The following is an 11,041-nucleotide window of genomic DNA, read 5'->3' as shown; positions in this document are numbered from 1 at the left end:
TGTCACTACAATCTTCACATTAGTTGCATTTGTGTACATTTAACCCTCAAGATGCTACTAACCCCAGGCACAGCCTCATCACCGACCAACGTATTAAATTATTATTATAATCAAAAAGAAGCGCTAAGCCACAAGGACTATACAGCCAACGTATTAAAAACAATCGGCACTTAAGAATTTTAAGTAAATATTAATTCGCACTTGGCCAAATCAGGTTAATTCAGTACAGTTTAATTTCCCCCCCCCCATTCATTTTTCCCCACGAGACTCTAGATCATTAAACAAAATATATTTGCAAGCTAGGCATCCAGGGTTTGAGGGTTCAGCAGTTGAAACATTTCCTGAACGTCCTAAACTGAAGTCACCTTCAATGTTCCCTTAGGAAAACTGAAAATTTTCAAAGCAGCGACAACAGGAATAATTTAAACTGAAATCTAACACTGCCATCACTCACATTGGCACTGCGACTGTGGCAGCCTGACAGGAACAATTTCTGCAGTTAAGAAGGGTTCTTCAGTAGACAGTCTTGCTCCACACACCAGCTCAGCGCACATCTCCTTGAACACCTTCACTGACTGGCCCCACTTATACATGAGCATGTTAAAGCCGCAACCTGTTATTTATACTTTTAAAATACAAGAACTTAATTATATATTTCACAAACTTATTTGCAAAGCATCGAAAATTTCAACTACCTCTAATATGGATAATTGTGATAAAGTACATTGAGCTAAGAGGTGCAGTACTCGCCTGAAGGCACCCTACTGCAAAGTGGGCAGCAGCCATGTTCCGAACAGCACTGTTCAAATTCCGGGGAATTTTCTTGGAAGCGGCAGCAAGCCCAGGCACCACACTGGGTCAATTGGGAGTCCGCAGCATCTGCTGTTAAATAAGATTAAGTAGTTAAGCTATGCGATGAAAGTAGGCCTAGTATCTCTAGCCCCAGCGCCACTTCCTTTATTTCAGTGCACGCAAGATAAAGATACTTCCAAAATTAAAACGCAGGAGTGCGCATGTATGCACACATGCATGCGGAAACAGGCACGTGTACGCATCTAGTATGTAGGAACATTTTGTGAACAATTTTATTTTAAACTCTTGTATGCGCGCATTCGTGCATATACTTTCGTACGAATGCATAACAGTAGGTATACGCTTGTACAATCTTAAATTTAGGCTAATTTAACATTTCCGAATTCTAGATAACTTTAGAATTGCATGAAAAATATCTAGAGAATTTTTCAGCTTATTGCTCCCACATCTTGATTCAGTACGCACTTGCTCAAATGCGGCGTGATCCAAGGATTGTATCCAGTATTGCACAGCCAGTGCTTCAAGGGTAGCAGTTGAGGTTGTACAGAATGCCACACAAGTTTTAATTGTTATATTACCTTCTCGCAGATTTTTAATGTATTCAGAAGCATTTTAAAGTTTAAAGTGTCTAAATCGATAAAATTGTAAATTTGGACAAAGGGCCAGAATCTTGCAAGAGATAAAGAAAGACTGAGCTCAAAATACACAAGCACATTAGGCTTTGAAACTTCAGGTTTCATAAGTTTGGAAGGATCGAGTCTAACTTCCAAAGTAGCACTCATTTTTTCACTATTTTCCGAAAGTAAATGTTTTTGCATTAGCAAAAATGCATTTAAGCCTCAGATTGGCCACCTTTGAAAGGTATAGCAGGGTTTTATGACTCAAATTTTAATGATTTAGGAAGTCATTTATTAGGCAGAGGAACTATGGAGCTGACGTGTGATCAGATTCATAAAAAATTACTAAACCACGCTTTAATAAAGTGTCAAAGATAAAACCATGAAAGTTATGAACCGAGGATAAAACTTAACTTTACTAAATGTGGAATTTAATATACAATAGACAATAAGGAGCTCATACATTCACAGGCATATGAATCTTGTCTAAAGGCTGGGTACCAGCATTCAAAATTTGGATTTATCTGATGTGGCATTAATTTTAAACAGCCTTCATAAATGTTTAATATATCAGCTTCCAGTTTTATTGTATTCCAAGTCAATTTCAATATATCTGGTAAGTTGGCACTAAAAGCATGATAAATGTTTAGGGTTAAGAGGGATTTAAAGTTATTGCACTGGGAAAATTTAGGTCCATTTAAAAACACGTGCATATTCTCTTGTCAGGAGATTTCTAAGTATTTAAAGCGGAAAAACTGAAAATCTGCTAGATCTCTAGCAAGTTAAATTTAACAAAAGTATTTAAAAGCAAGTTTCCTTTACCACGGTATTTTAACCCACTTGTTCGTAATGGAAAGACGAAGGTAACTATTTCGAGGGAGACTGGAATAGTTAACTTTCTGTAATGTAGTGAACTATTTTGGCTAATCTTATTAATCTAATCTAATGGAGGCAACTCTGGGAGGTTCGCAACAGAGGAGAATGTATTGGAATGGTGGGAGAAGCATGCTAAATTGCAGATTAAGGAGTTATCAGCATAGAGGACGGGATGAGGCGAGGTGGAGGTTTGGTTTACAGAAATTTTGAGGGGCAGCTCAATGACTATGAAGGGGGAAGGGGCTAGACATGGAGAAAGAGGTTTTAAGGGGAAGACTGAGGGATATACAAAATTCTCGTTTTGATGCAATACGTGTGAGGGAAGGATTAGAGGAGGTACTATGGGGTGAAACCGTCAGGATGTGTTTTGAGGAGAATTATGGAATTAGAGGTGTAAAGGAGTGGGGGCAGGTACTTGGTACCACCGATGGAATGAATAATTATGCTGATTATTGGTTTACGGAGAATTTTAAGCAGGGGGAGGGAGGGAGATTCTAGGGGAAGGAATACGGGGTATTTTAAGGGAGGAGAGAGCGGTAATAGATGGTAGGATCAGTGAGGTGGAGGAGGTGGTAATGGGCTTGAGTAGGGGAAAAGCGCCGGGCATTGATGGAATTCCTAATGATTTCTATATTAGACATTGGGATTGTATGAAGGAATGTCTGGTCTCTTAACTGTATGAAGGAAAGGAGTGTTGGGGGAATCGCAGGGCACGGGGGTAGTTTTTTTGGTCTAAGGGAGGGAGGGGGGGAAGACCTTGGGTGCTTTTAGAGCGATCTCCCTCATGTGTGCTGATTATACTGTTTTCACGAAGGTTTTTGGTAATCGTATGAAAAAGGTGCTTGACCGAGTTCTACATAGAGGACAGTGTGGGATTCCAGGTCGAAGTATGCGTGAAGGGCATTGAAGAATTAGGGATTTCGTGGAGAGTAGACAAGGGGAGGGGGATCTTGGGGATTGATTGGAAGCAGGCTTATGACAGTGTCGATAGACATGTGGAGTAATTTACAAAAACAGGGTTTTGGGGATGAGATTGTGCGCTGGGCGACTACTTTGTATACGCCTGCGAGGGTCAGGGTACAGGTTAATGGGAAGTTAGGGTTGCCGGTGCAGTTGGGGAAGGGTTTGAGACAGGATTGCCCCTTGTCTCAAATCCTCTTTGCATGCATGACCCTTTTTTATAGGCTTATAGAGAAAGGAGTGTGAGGAACAGGGAGAGGAGGGTCCTGGCAGATGTGGTATTGTGGGGTATATGGATGACACCAGTATTGGTGGGAGGGTAAATAGGATTGGGGAATGTGGGACGTATAATAGAGATTTTTGGTGGGGAGACAGGGATGAGGGTTAATGGAGCAAAGTCAGTTATTAGAAGTAGGCACGTGGGTGGGGATAACTGTATGGGTGGAACATAGTTGATAGAATTAAGATGTGGGGTTGTGTACATGGCGGACGCGGGGAGGCGCAGAAAAGAAATTCCAAGGATGTTGTGAGTAGAGCGATGGGTAGGATGCGTGGGTGGAGGGCTGGGGATGTAACGTTGCAGCCGAGGGTGGTGGTAGTAAACATGTGTGTATAGTAAAGTGTGGGGAGTGGCAGAAGTATATCCCCCGAGGTCGTGTGATATTCAGGAACTGGAGAGGGTGGTTTTGAGGTACGTGTGGAGTTATGGGAAGCCATGGCTACGGAAGGAGGTGGTGGTGATGGGCGTGCGGCAGGGTGGGCTGGGTCTTATACCTTTGGAGACACGAGTGAAGGCAGTGTATGTGAAGCAGCGGTACTTGAGGGCGGAAGGGGAGAGGGGTAGAAGGGTGGTAGAGGTCATGGAGGATGTGCGAAAATGGTGGAAGGGGAAGGCACTACTGGTGTGTGAGGACATGGTGCATAATTTGTTGGCAATACGGGATGCAAAAAAAGGTAAGGGCTTGGGAGGACAGGTAGGCAGCGCAAAGTGATACAGGGAGTAGCAACATACCCTTTGTATGATTGGAGGGGCATTTGGGAAGACTTTCGGAAGATTAGATTAAAGCCAAGGGTTCGTAAAGTGGTTTATAGGTTCTTTATGGGAATTCTAGCTACAAGGTCAGCACTATATAGAATGGGTTATGTAGGTGCGGGCACTTTTTTGCATTGTGAGGAAGAGGAGACTGCTTTTCATGCTGTACATTTTTGTGAAAACTTGGAGGTTGTAAGGACATGGTCAGCGAGGGTCCTGGGTATAGTGGCGGGAGGGGGAGAAAAATTTCGACTTTGAGGGCTTTGCATTTTGATGTAGGCGGGGTTTCCAAGGACATTCGGAGGGCAGTGATGTAGTGGCAGATTTTTTGTAAGTGTCTTGGTGCATGCGGGAGGTCAGGGGGGGGGGCCGATTGTAGGGTGCGGGCGCTTGTGGAGAGTATTGTACAGTTGGCAGAAATAGGCTATATGGGAGGTTGTGGGTAAATAGTTTTCCCTTGGGTTATCGTAATCTGACGGTAGGTGTAATGTTAGGGTTGGGTGTAGTTTAGATCTGGAATGGGTCGTTTCTCCCTAAACTGGCACTTTTGTTCCGTTTTGAGATTAGTGGAGGATGGAAGGTGGAATAAAAGTGTGGTAGTGGAGTATAAGGGTGTAAAGTAGTTAGGAATGAGGGGGTGCGTGAACTAGTGACTTTTGGTTAAGAGACGGGTTTTATGGCTTTAGACGTTAGGTACAGACTTAAGCATGAAAGGGAAGTGTATGTATAATGTTCGCCAAGACCGTAGTCTTGGCACGGGTCTCAGTCTTGCGATGACCCGTCTCTGGCTCCCGATGGAGAAAGGTTTCTACAATGATGAGACGTATGCTGCTCAAGCACTCTTCTGGCCAGTTCAACTGGTGCATCTCATAAGCGACACCATATGTACTCCTAACTATGGACACTAGCTAGGAGGAGGAAATGTTATCACAGGTAACAGCTTGTCTGGTTCGTTGACCCCATGGTATACTAGTGTGGCCGCAGTCATCTGTCCTCTTCGGGAGGGAATATCACTCCTAGTTGCCTGCGGAGTGTCTCAGTAGCTTCGCACTCTGAAAGATAGTGTTAGGGGCCGCTGGACAACGTGCTGACAGTACTGGCACATCTCCTCAGCCTTGTCTACCATCATCTTGGCTGTGGGAAAGCCCAAACGAAGCCGATGATGGCGGTACACTGCGCTCTGGACCAGCTTCTATCATATGGAGGTGGCTCTCCCAGAGTCGCTGCTCTGTACCACTGTTGAGATGGGGTATCACCTAAGACCTCCCCCATAAGTTTCATGGCTCTGGCAGCCACCAGTTTGGTCTGTCGTAGGCTGATTGGGACAGTAATCCCAACATGTGGATAGTCTGTTGCTGCCTTGGCTGCAACATCTGCCGCCTCATTTCCCCGGTTGCCAGCATGGCTGGGGATACAGTTCAATGTCGATCTGTTACCCAGAACTTCTAAGGCTGTCATTATGCTCAGGATCGATGTGATCAGGTGAACATTGTCCTGTGGTTGAGGATGGGAGAGGGCATTTATGGCAGAGGTGGAATCAATATGCATGACAGGTCGGCATGAAAGGGAACGCGAGTGTTTTTTAATATATAGTATGGGGTCAGGGGATGGCTTTCTGAAGTCTTGTGCCAGGATGGTTTTTTAACGATTGAGGTAGTACTGCTCTGTACATGCTTTATTAGGAGCCATAATGTTATATTATGTAATTTAGTGTGACAGTAAGTGATATTGTTCTGGAACTTTGTTAATATATACATCTTGTTGAACATTATAATACATAAATATGGGAATATGTATTAGTGTGCGAGTTTCAATGTCTAGTGCACTGTTACCATATTAGTTGGTGCCCTTCACTTTGTCAAGTAATTACTATCTATATATTGTTATAAGTTTTATGTTAGTTATTTTATAAGTTTAAGTGAACAAATGTAGGATAAACCATACCACGGGCGGGATTGAACCCGCGGTCAGTCTCAAACCTCCAGACCGTCAGAGAAATGTAAGGTTGTGACGTCTAGTGCAAGTGGCTTTTATCTTGCACAGGGGAGAAGGGGAAGTGTAATTTAATTATGATTGGATCATAACGACTTTTAATTGAATGTGTGTACACTATTTAGAAGACGGGAAGGATTGTGAGGATTGTCAATACATGTATTAATTCTTATGCAAATTTCATGGAATTCTGCGTAATAACAATGTACACCTATTAGTCGGATAAGTATAATTGAGATTTTATGCTTATTGTAATTATTTTGATTGATCAAATAATTAATCTGGTATTTAGCATTGGAGTAAAGTGATAAAAAGCACAGGGGATGGGGGGGATATTGTGTCAGCACAAAGATGAACCTGCAGTGTGTATTTACAAAATGGAAAAGTTTTATTTTTCCTGTGGCGGAGTCGATAAGGTTCTTTTTATTCTTTTATTTTAATGTATTATAATGTATTTTTAAATAAAAAAAATCTTATTAACCTACAAGTAGTAACTAAGAACTTCAGGAACCTAATAATTAAAGTGTACAATAGAAAACTTCTGGCATTAGTAAGAGGCCTACTTAAGTGTTATCACCTGCTCAGTTTTTTCACGTTTACTTACCAGTATGGGATCTGCAATCAATGGGGCAGCAGCCGTGTTCAGCACAACAAGCGTTGAATTCTGACGAGAACATTGTGTACTTGCAACACTCCTCTGGGTTAAAGCACTCTTGTTCATGACTCCAGACAGTGCCGCAGCCGCCTGTGGGATTTACCATGAAAAATTTTCATTAATTGGCACAATTTTTTGTTATTTTAATGACAGCCTACCTCCTCTGGGTTCAAACAGAAAACTATAGGTTTGGATTATAACACTAGTTAACTGGAGCATTATCTGTACGCTCTTTCCTTTCATCTAAACTAGAGAAAAGTCAATTAAAAGTATCAGAACTTTAAGAGTAAATATATTCCTTTTTTCGATTATTAACCTATCCATGGCAGTGCAGATGCCGGCATCAGTATATTTAAAATTTGGGTAAGCATTACACAGTTTACTAGAAACTAACACGTATGAGGAAAGTTCAGAAAAACCTCCACGTGTGCATAGTAATACGGGTTACCGTGTTCGAAACTACTTCAAATGGAACAAATTAACGAGGCCAAATAATGCCCCATCCCCTCCCCTACTGCTACAAGTGATACCCTGCCTCACTGATTCGGGGAAGAACTTTTTATGTGAAGTGCCAAACAAGATGTGAACCCAGATACAAGGCTATTAATACTTTTTGGGCTAGATCCCTTTCATTATAATCATTGGGGAGCGCTAAACCCGTACTACTATACAGCGCATGTGCGGGGGGGGGGGAATATGAAAGGTATTCAGACAATTCAGGGAACCCGAGCACAGATCCAATCCCCTACATCAAGAGCCCCTCACCAGCTTCAAGAACTTCCCTAGAGGGGTAGATACCTTTCAGTATCTAGGGAATCTTAAAATTAATCGAGAAAAATGATCTGGAGTTTCAAGTTATTTCCCCATTTCACTACAGCTAGAAAAAGTAGCAATGCCAGAGAGTCTATAGCAATTTGTTGGCCAACGAGTCTGAAATTTATAATTTGAGAAGGGCCACTAACTTCAGCATTTAGCCTGTATGAATTTATTTTGAAGATTACCCAACCGGGAGAAAACCTTAATAATGGCGACTTTGGATATGTAAAACTACTTAAACTACCAAATACCCAAAGTTCTAAAATTAGATTTTATAGTTTTGGAGTCAATTTTCTGACCTTCAGGTGTGCAGGACTTATCACTGTCGGGAACACCTGGTTAGCCAGGTTAACCTCTGCAAGTTTACTATACTAAACCACTCATAACCAGTGTTTAGACTGGTTTAAATATAAAATGAAAGCTTTAAAATTAGACAAAAATAAAAGGAAACCAATTCCTTGGAACAAGAACCCTTCACAAGCATCAAGCGAGAACGAACTAGCGACTTCTTTTAAGGTCTCGTCTATACAGTGACAGTTAACAATGGAAGGGTAACAACTGTTGCAGACAGTTACGCCCAGCTAAAGGAGGGTATTGAGAGATCAAGTCCAGAACCAGCTCCCGGCCCAGTAGAATAACAGGCAATACTGTGCAACAGACGTTAAACTGTTATCCAAAATTTCTTTACCTACATCGCCATCGTAAGATATTCGCTAGTTTATAGTCTAGGTATTTATTGTAATTTAATGAGGGTAGCGGTAAATCCGTAGGGGTCATGCAGCGCATGGGAAATGGAAACAGACGAGGGTTGATCCAGTTCCCTGGTTCAGGGGCCCCTCCCACCATTATTATCAAGCTTCACGATTTAACATCTTCGCTAGTCATAAAACGGTAGTGCGGCAACATTCATGGGAAATCGCTAAATCCTTAAGAACAGAGAAACACGTAGTTTTAAAATTTATTAGAATATGCTGGGGTCCAAATAGCAAAATTTCAGGGAAAGAACAGAAACCCCTACACTTCCCCAGAGGCTCCACTAACAGTATTAGGTAATCAGGCGAGGGAACACTAACAGGCTTCACTAATAGAAGCAGACAACGAGCGGGGACACCAAGGAAGCCTCTAATAAACCACGGCAGAAGGGTGGAGAAACCTCGCTAAAAGAAGCAAGATAAAAGATAAAAGGAGCTGTGAAGAGCCAACTTCATTAAAAACACGACCAGCTGGGTGGTATTGTAGTATGTACTTGGGCTGGTAAATCGGATTTGTAGCCAGTATTACCAGGAGGCTATTAAGCTTGTATGCAACTTTCACCAAATCAAAAATAAACTTTTGCATATATACCGCGGGGGGTGACCCCCCGAAAGACCCTCCAGGTATACTGCGGGTAGCCCTGTCTGCCATACGTGAAAGTAAATTACTTACCTGGCCGAGTGAACAGCAACAGGAAGAGCAACAGCACTGCAAGCAAGACTTGACCTGCGTACTTAGAGGTCACCATTTTCACAATGGTCTACCAGGCCTTGAAATTCACTTATAAAAAACGCATCAGTTAAAACTAACAAAACTTAAAAAGTAAAAAAAAAATACAACGACGAGTGAACAGGTATATACAATCCAGGTAACAGTCAATGACCCACTGACGGTTAATAATAGTTCATTATCCGTTCTCAGTTTTGTTTCCCAAGAAGGTCAAACCACATTATTAAGCAAAGACTAATTGTGATGTCATAGTTTTGATATTAAGCAATAGATGGTGCTGACTAGTGAGGTATTCTTTTGTCCTGTAATTATACAGTCAAGGTTTTGATATGTTGTCAAATTAGGGAATAATTTCACAATTTATGTATAGTTACTTAGTGGATGTTAAGACAGGAATGGTTTAGAGATTTGTGATACACAGGATTTTGTATAGTGTGAGGTGTGTGAATGTGAGAGCAGGTACAGAAGGCTGATCTGATTCCTCGGTGGACTGAAACCCCGGGATCAGTGGCGGACCTATATTTTTGGGCCCCTGAAGCTTGAACTGTTATGAGGGCCCCATCGCAACCAGCAACTACTAGCCTACATGATACTTTAATAACCTTTTAATTTTTATTTTAATTATCTTGTATTGAATTACACTATACTATTAATATTATTATTTAAAAAAAATTCTCGTACAGTAGACCCAAAATTTTTAAGCAATGTGGACTAGAGTTGGTTCTGGGGCCCCTCCAGGATTATGGGCCCTGAAGCTTAAGGTCCATTACTTTCATAGTAGATCCGCCCCTGCCCGAGATGATCTAAGTAAGTCAAGATGCGATACTAATATATACTGAGGTCTTGATCTCCTTCTGTAGGATGCGAGGTTCTGATTTCCTTCTGTAGGATGCAAGGTTCTGATCCCCTTCTGTAGGATGCGAGGTCCTGATTTCCTTCTATAGGATGCAAGGTTCTGATCCCCTTCTGTAGGATGCGAGGTCCTGATCCCCTTCTGTAGGATGCGAGGTCCTGATCCCCTTCTGTAGGATGCAAGGTCCTGATCCCCTTCTGTAGGATGCGAGGTCCTGATCCCCTTCTGTAGGATGCGAGGTCCTGATCCCCTTCTGTAGGATGCGAGATCCTGATCTCCTTCTGTAGGATGCGATTCACAACACTCAACTAACTTCTAGGTTACTATTTGGCAATAAGTGGAAAGGGAAATTATGTGTTAAACCTACGAGAAGCCTCATGGGTCAGTGGAAATGTATTTCAGATCAATATTTGGCTTATATACTATGCAAAGACTTATGGGTAATTTATTTTTAATATGCTAGAAGTTAGGGAAAAGGACACAGGTGCAACTTATTAGTTGCTCCTGTGGCAACGTTTCCCTCTCTAGGAGCTTTGTCAAGCCGTTAGGTAACGCTTGATACAGTTCTTGGAGAGTGAAACGTTGCCACAATAAAACGTCACAACAGTTGCACTTGTGTCCTTTTACTTAACATATTGTCGATAATTTTACCAACGTTACTACAATTTATCAGAACTTCTAAATCCGTGTGGATCATTCAGCTCAAGGAATAGTGGAGGCTTGACTCACGAAATCGTAATGACACGATTGCAAACAAACCATACCCCGGCCGGGATTGAACCCGCGGTCAGAGAGTCTCAAAACTCCAGACCCCGGGTTCAATCCCGGCCGGGGTATGGTTTTTTTAGTGAAGGCTTGATGCTCCGTTAGCTTATCTCGAGAAAGACATGTTATCATCCAAATTTACACATACATCATAAATCCAAGGTAATAACTATGATCAT

General features: G+C 42.0%; 1 protein-coding gene across 1 annotated transcript; it reads right to left on the bottom strand.

Annotated features, from left to right (window-relative positions):
- Positions 1-417: 417 nt before the first annotated feature.
- Positions 418-9,397, bottom strand: LOC128701635 (uncharacterized). The gene is made up of 4 exons (XM_070101519.1): positions 9,188-9,397; positions 6,896-7,036; positions 751-882; positions 418-613 (listed from the first exon to the last, which is right to left on the bottom strand). The coding sequence occupies exons 1-4, from the start codon at positions 9,261-9,263 to the stop codon at positions 447-449; spliced, it is 516 nt and encodes a 171-aa protein (XP_069957620.1). The 5' UTR covers positions 9,264-9,397; the 3' UTR covers positions 418-446.
- Positions 9,398-11,041: the final 1,644 nt, after the last annotated feature.

Source organism: Cherax quadricarinatus, chromosome 78 (assembly GCF_038502225.1).
Source record: "Cherax quadricarinatus isolate ZL_2023a chromosome 78, ASM3850222v1, whole genome shotgun sequence".
Lineage (NCBI taxonomy): Eukaryota > Metazoa > Arthropoda > Malacostraca > Decapoda > Parastacidae > Cherax > Cherax quadricarinatus.
The sequence above is the reverse complement of the archived record's forward strand: the minus strand, read 5'-3'. Positions and strand labels throughout refer to the sequence as shown.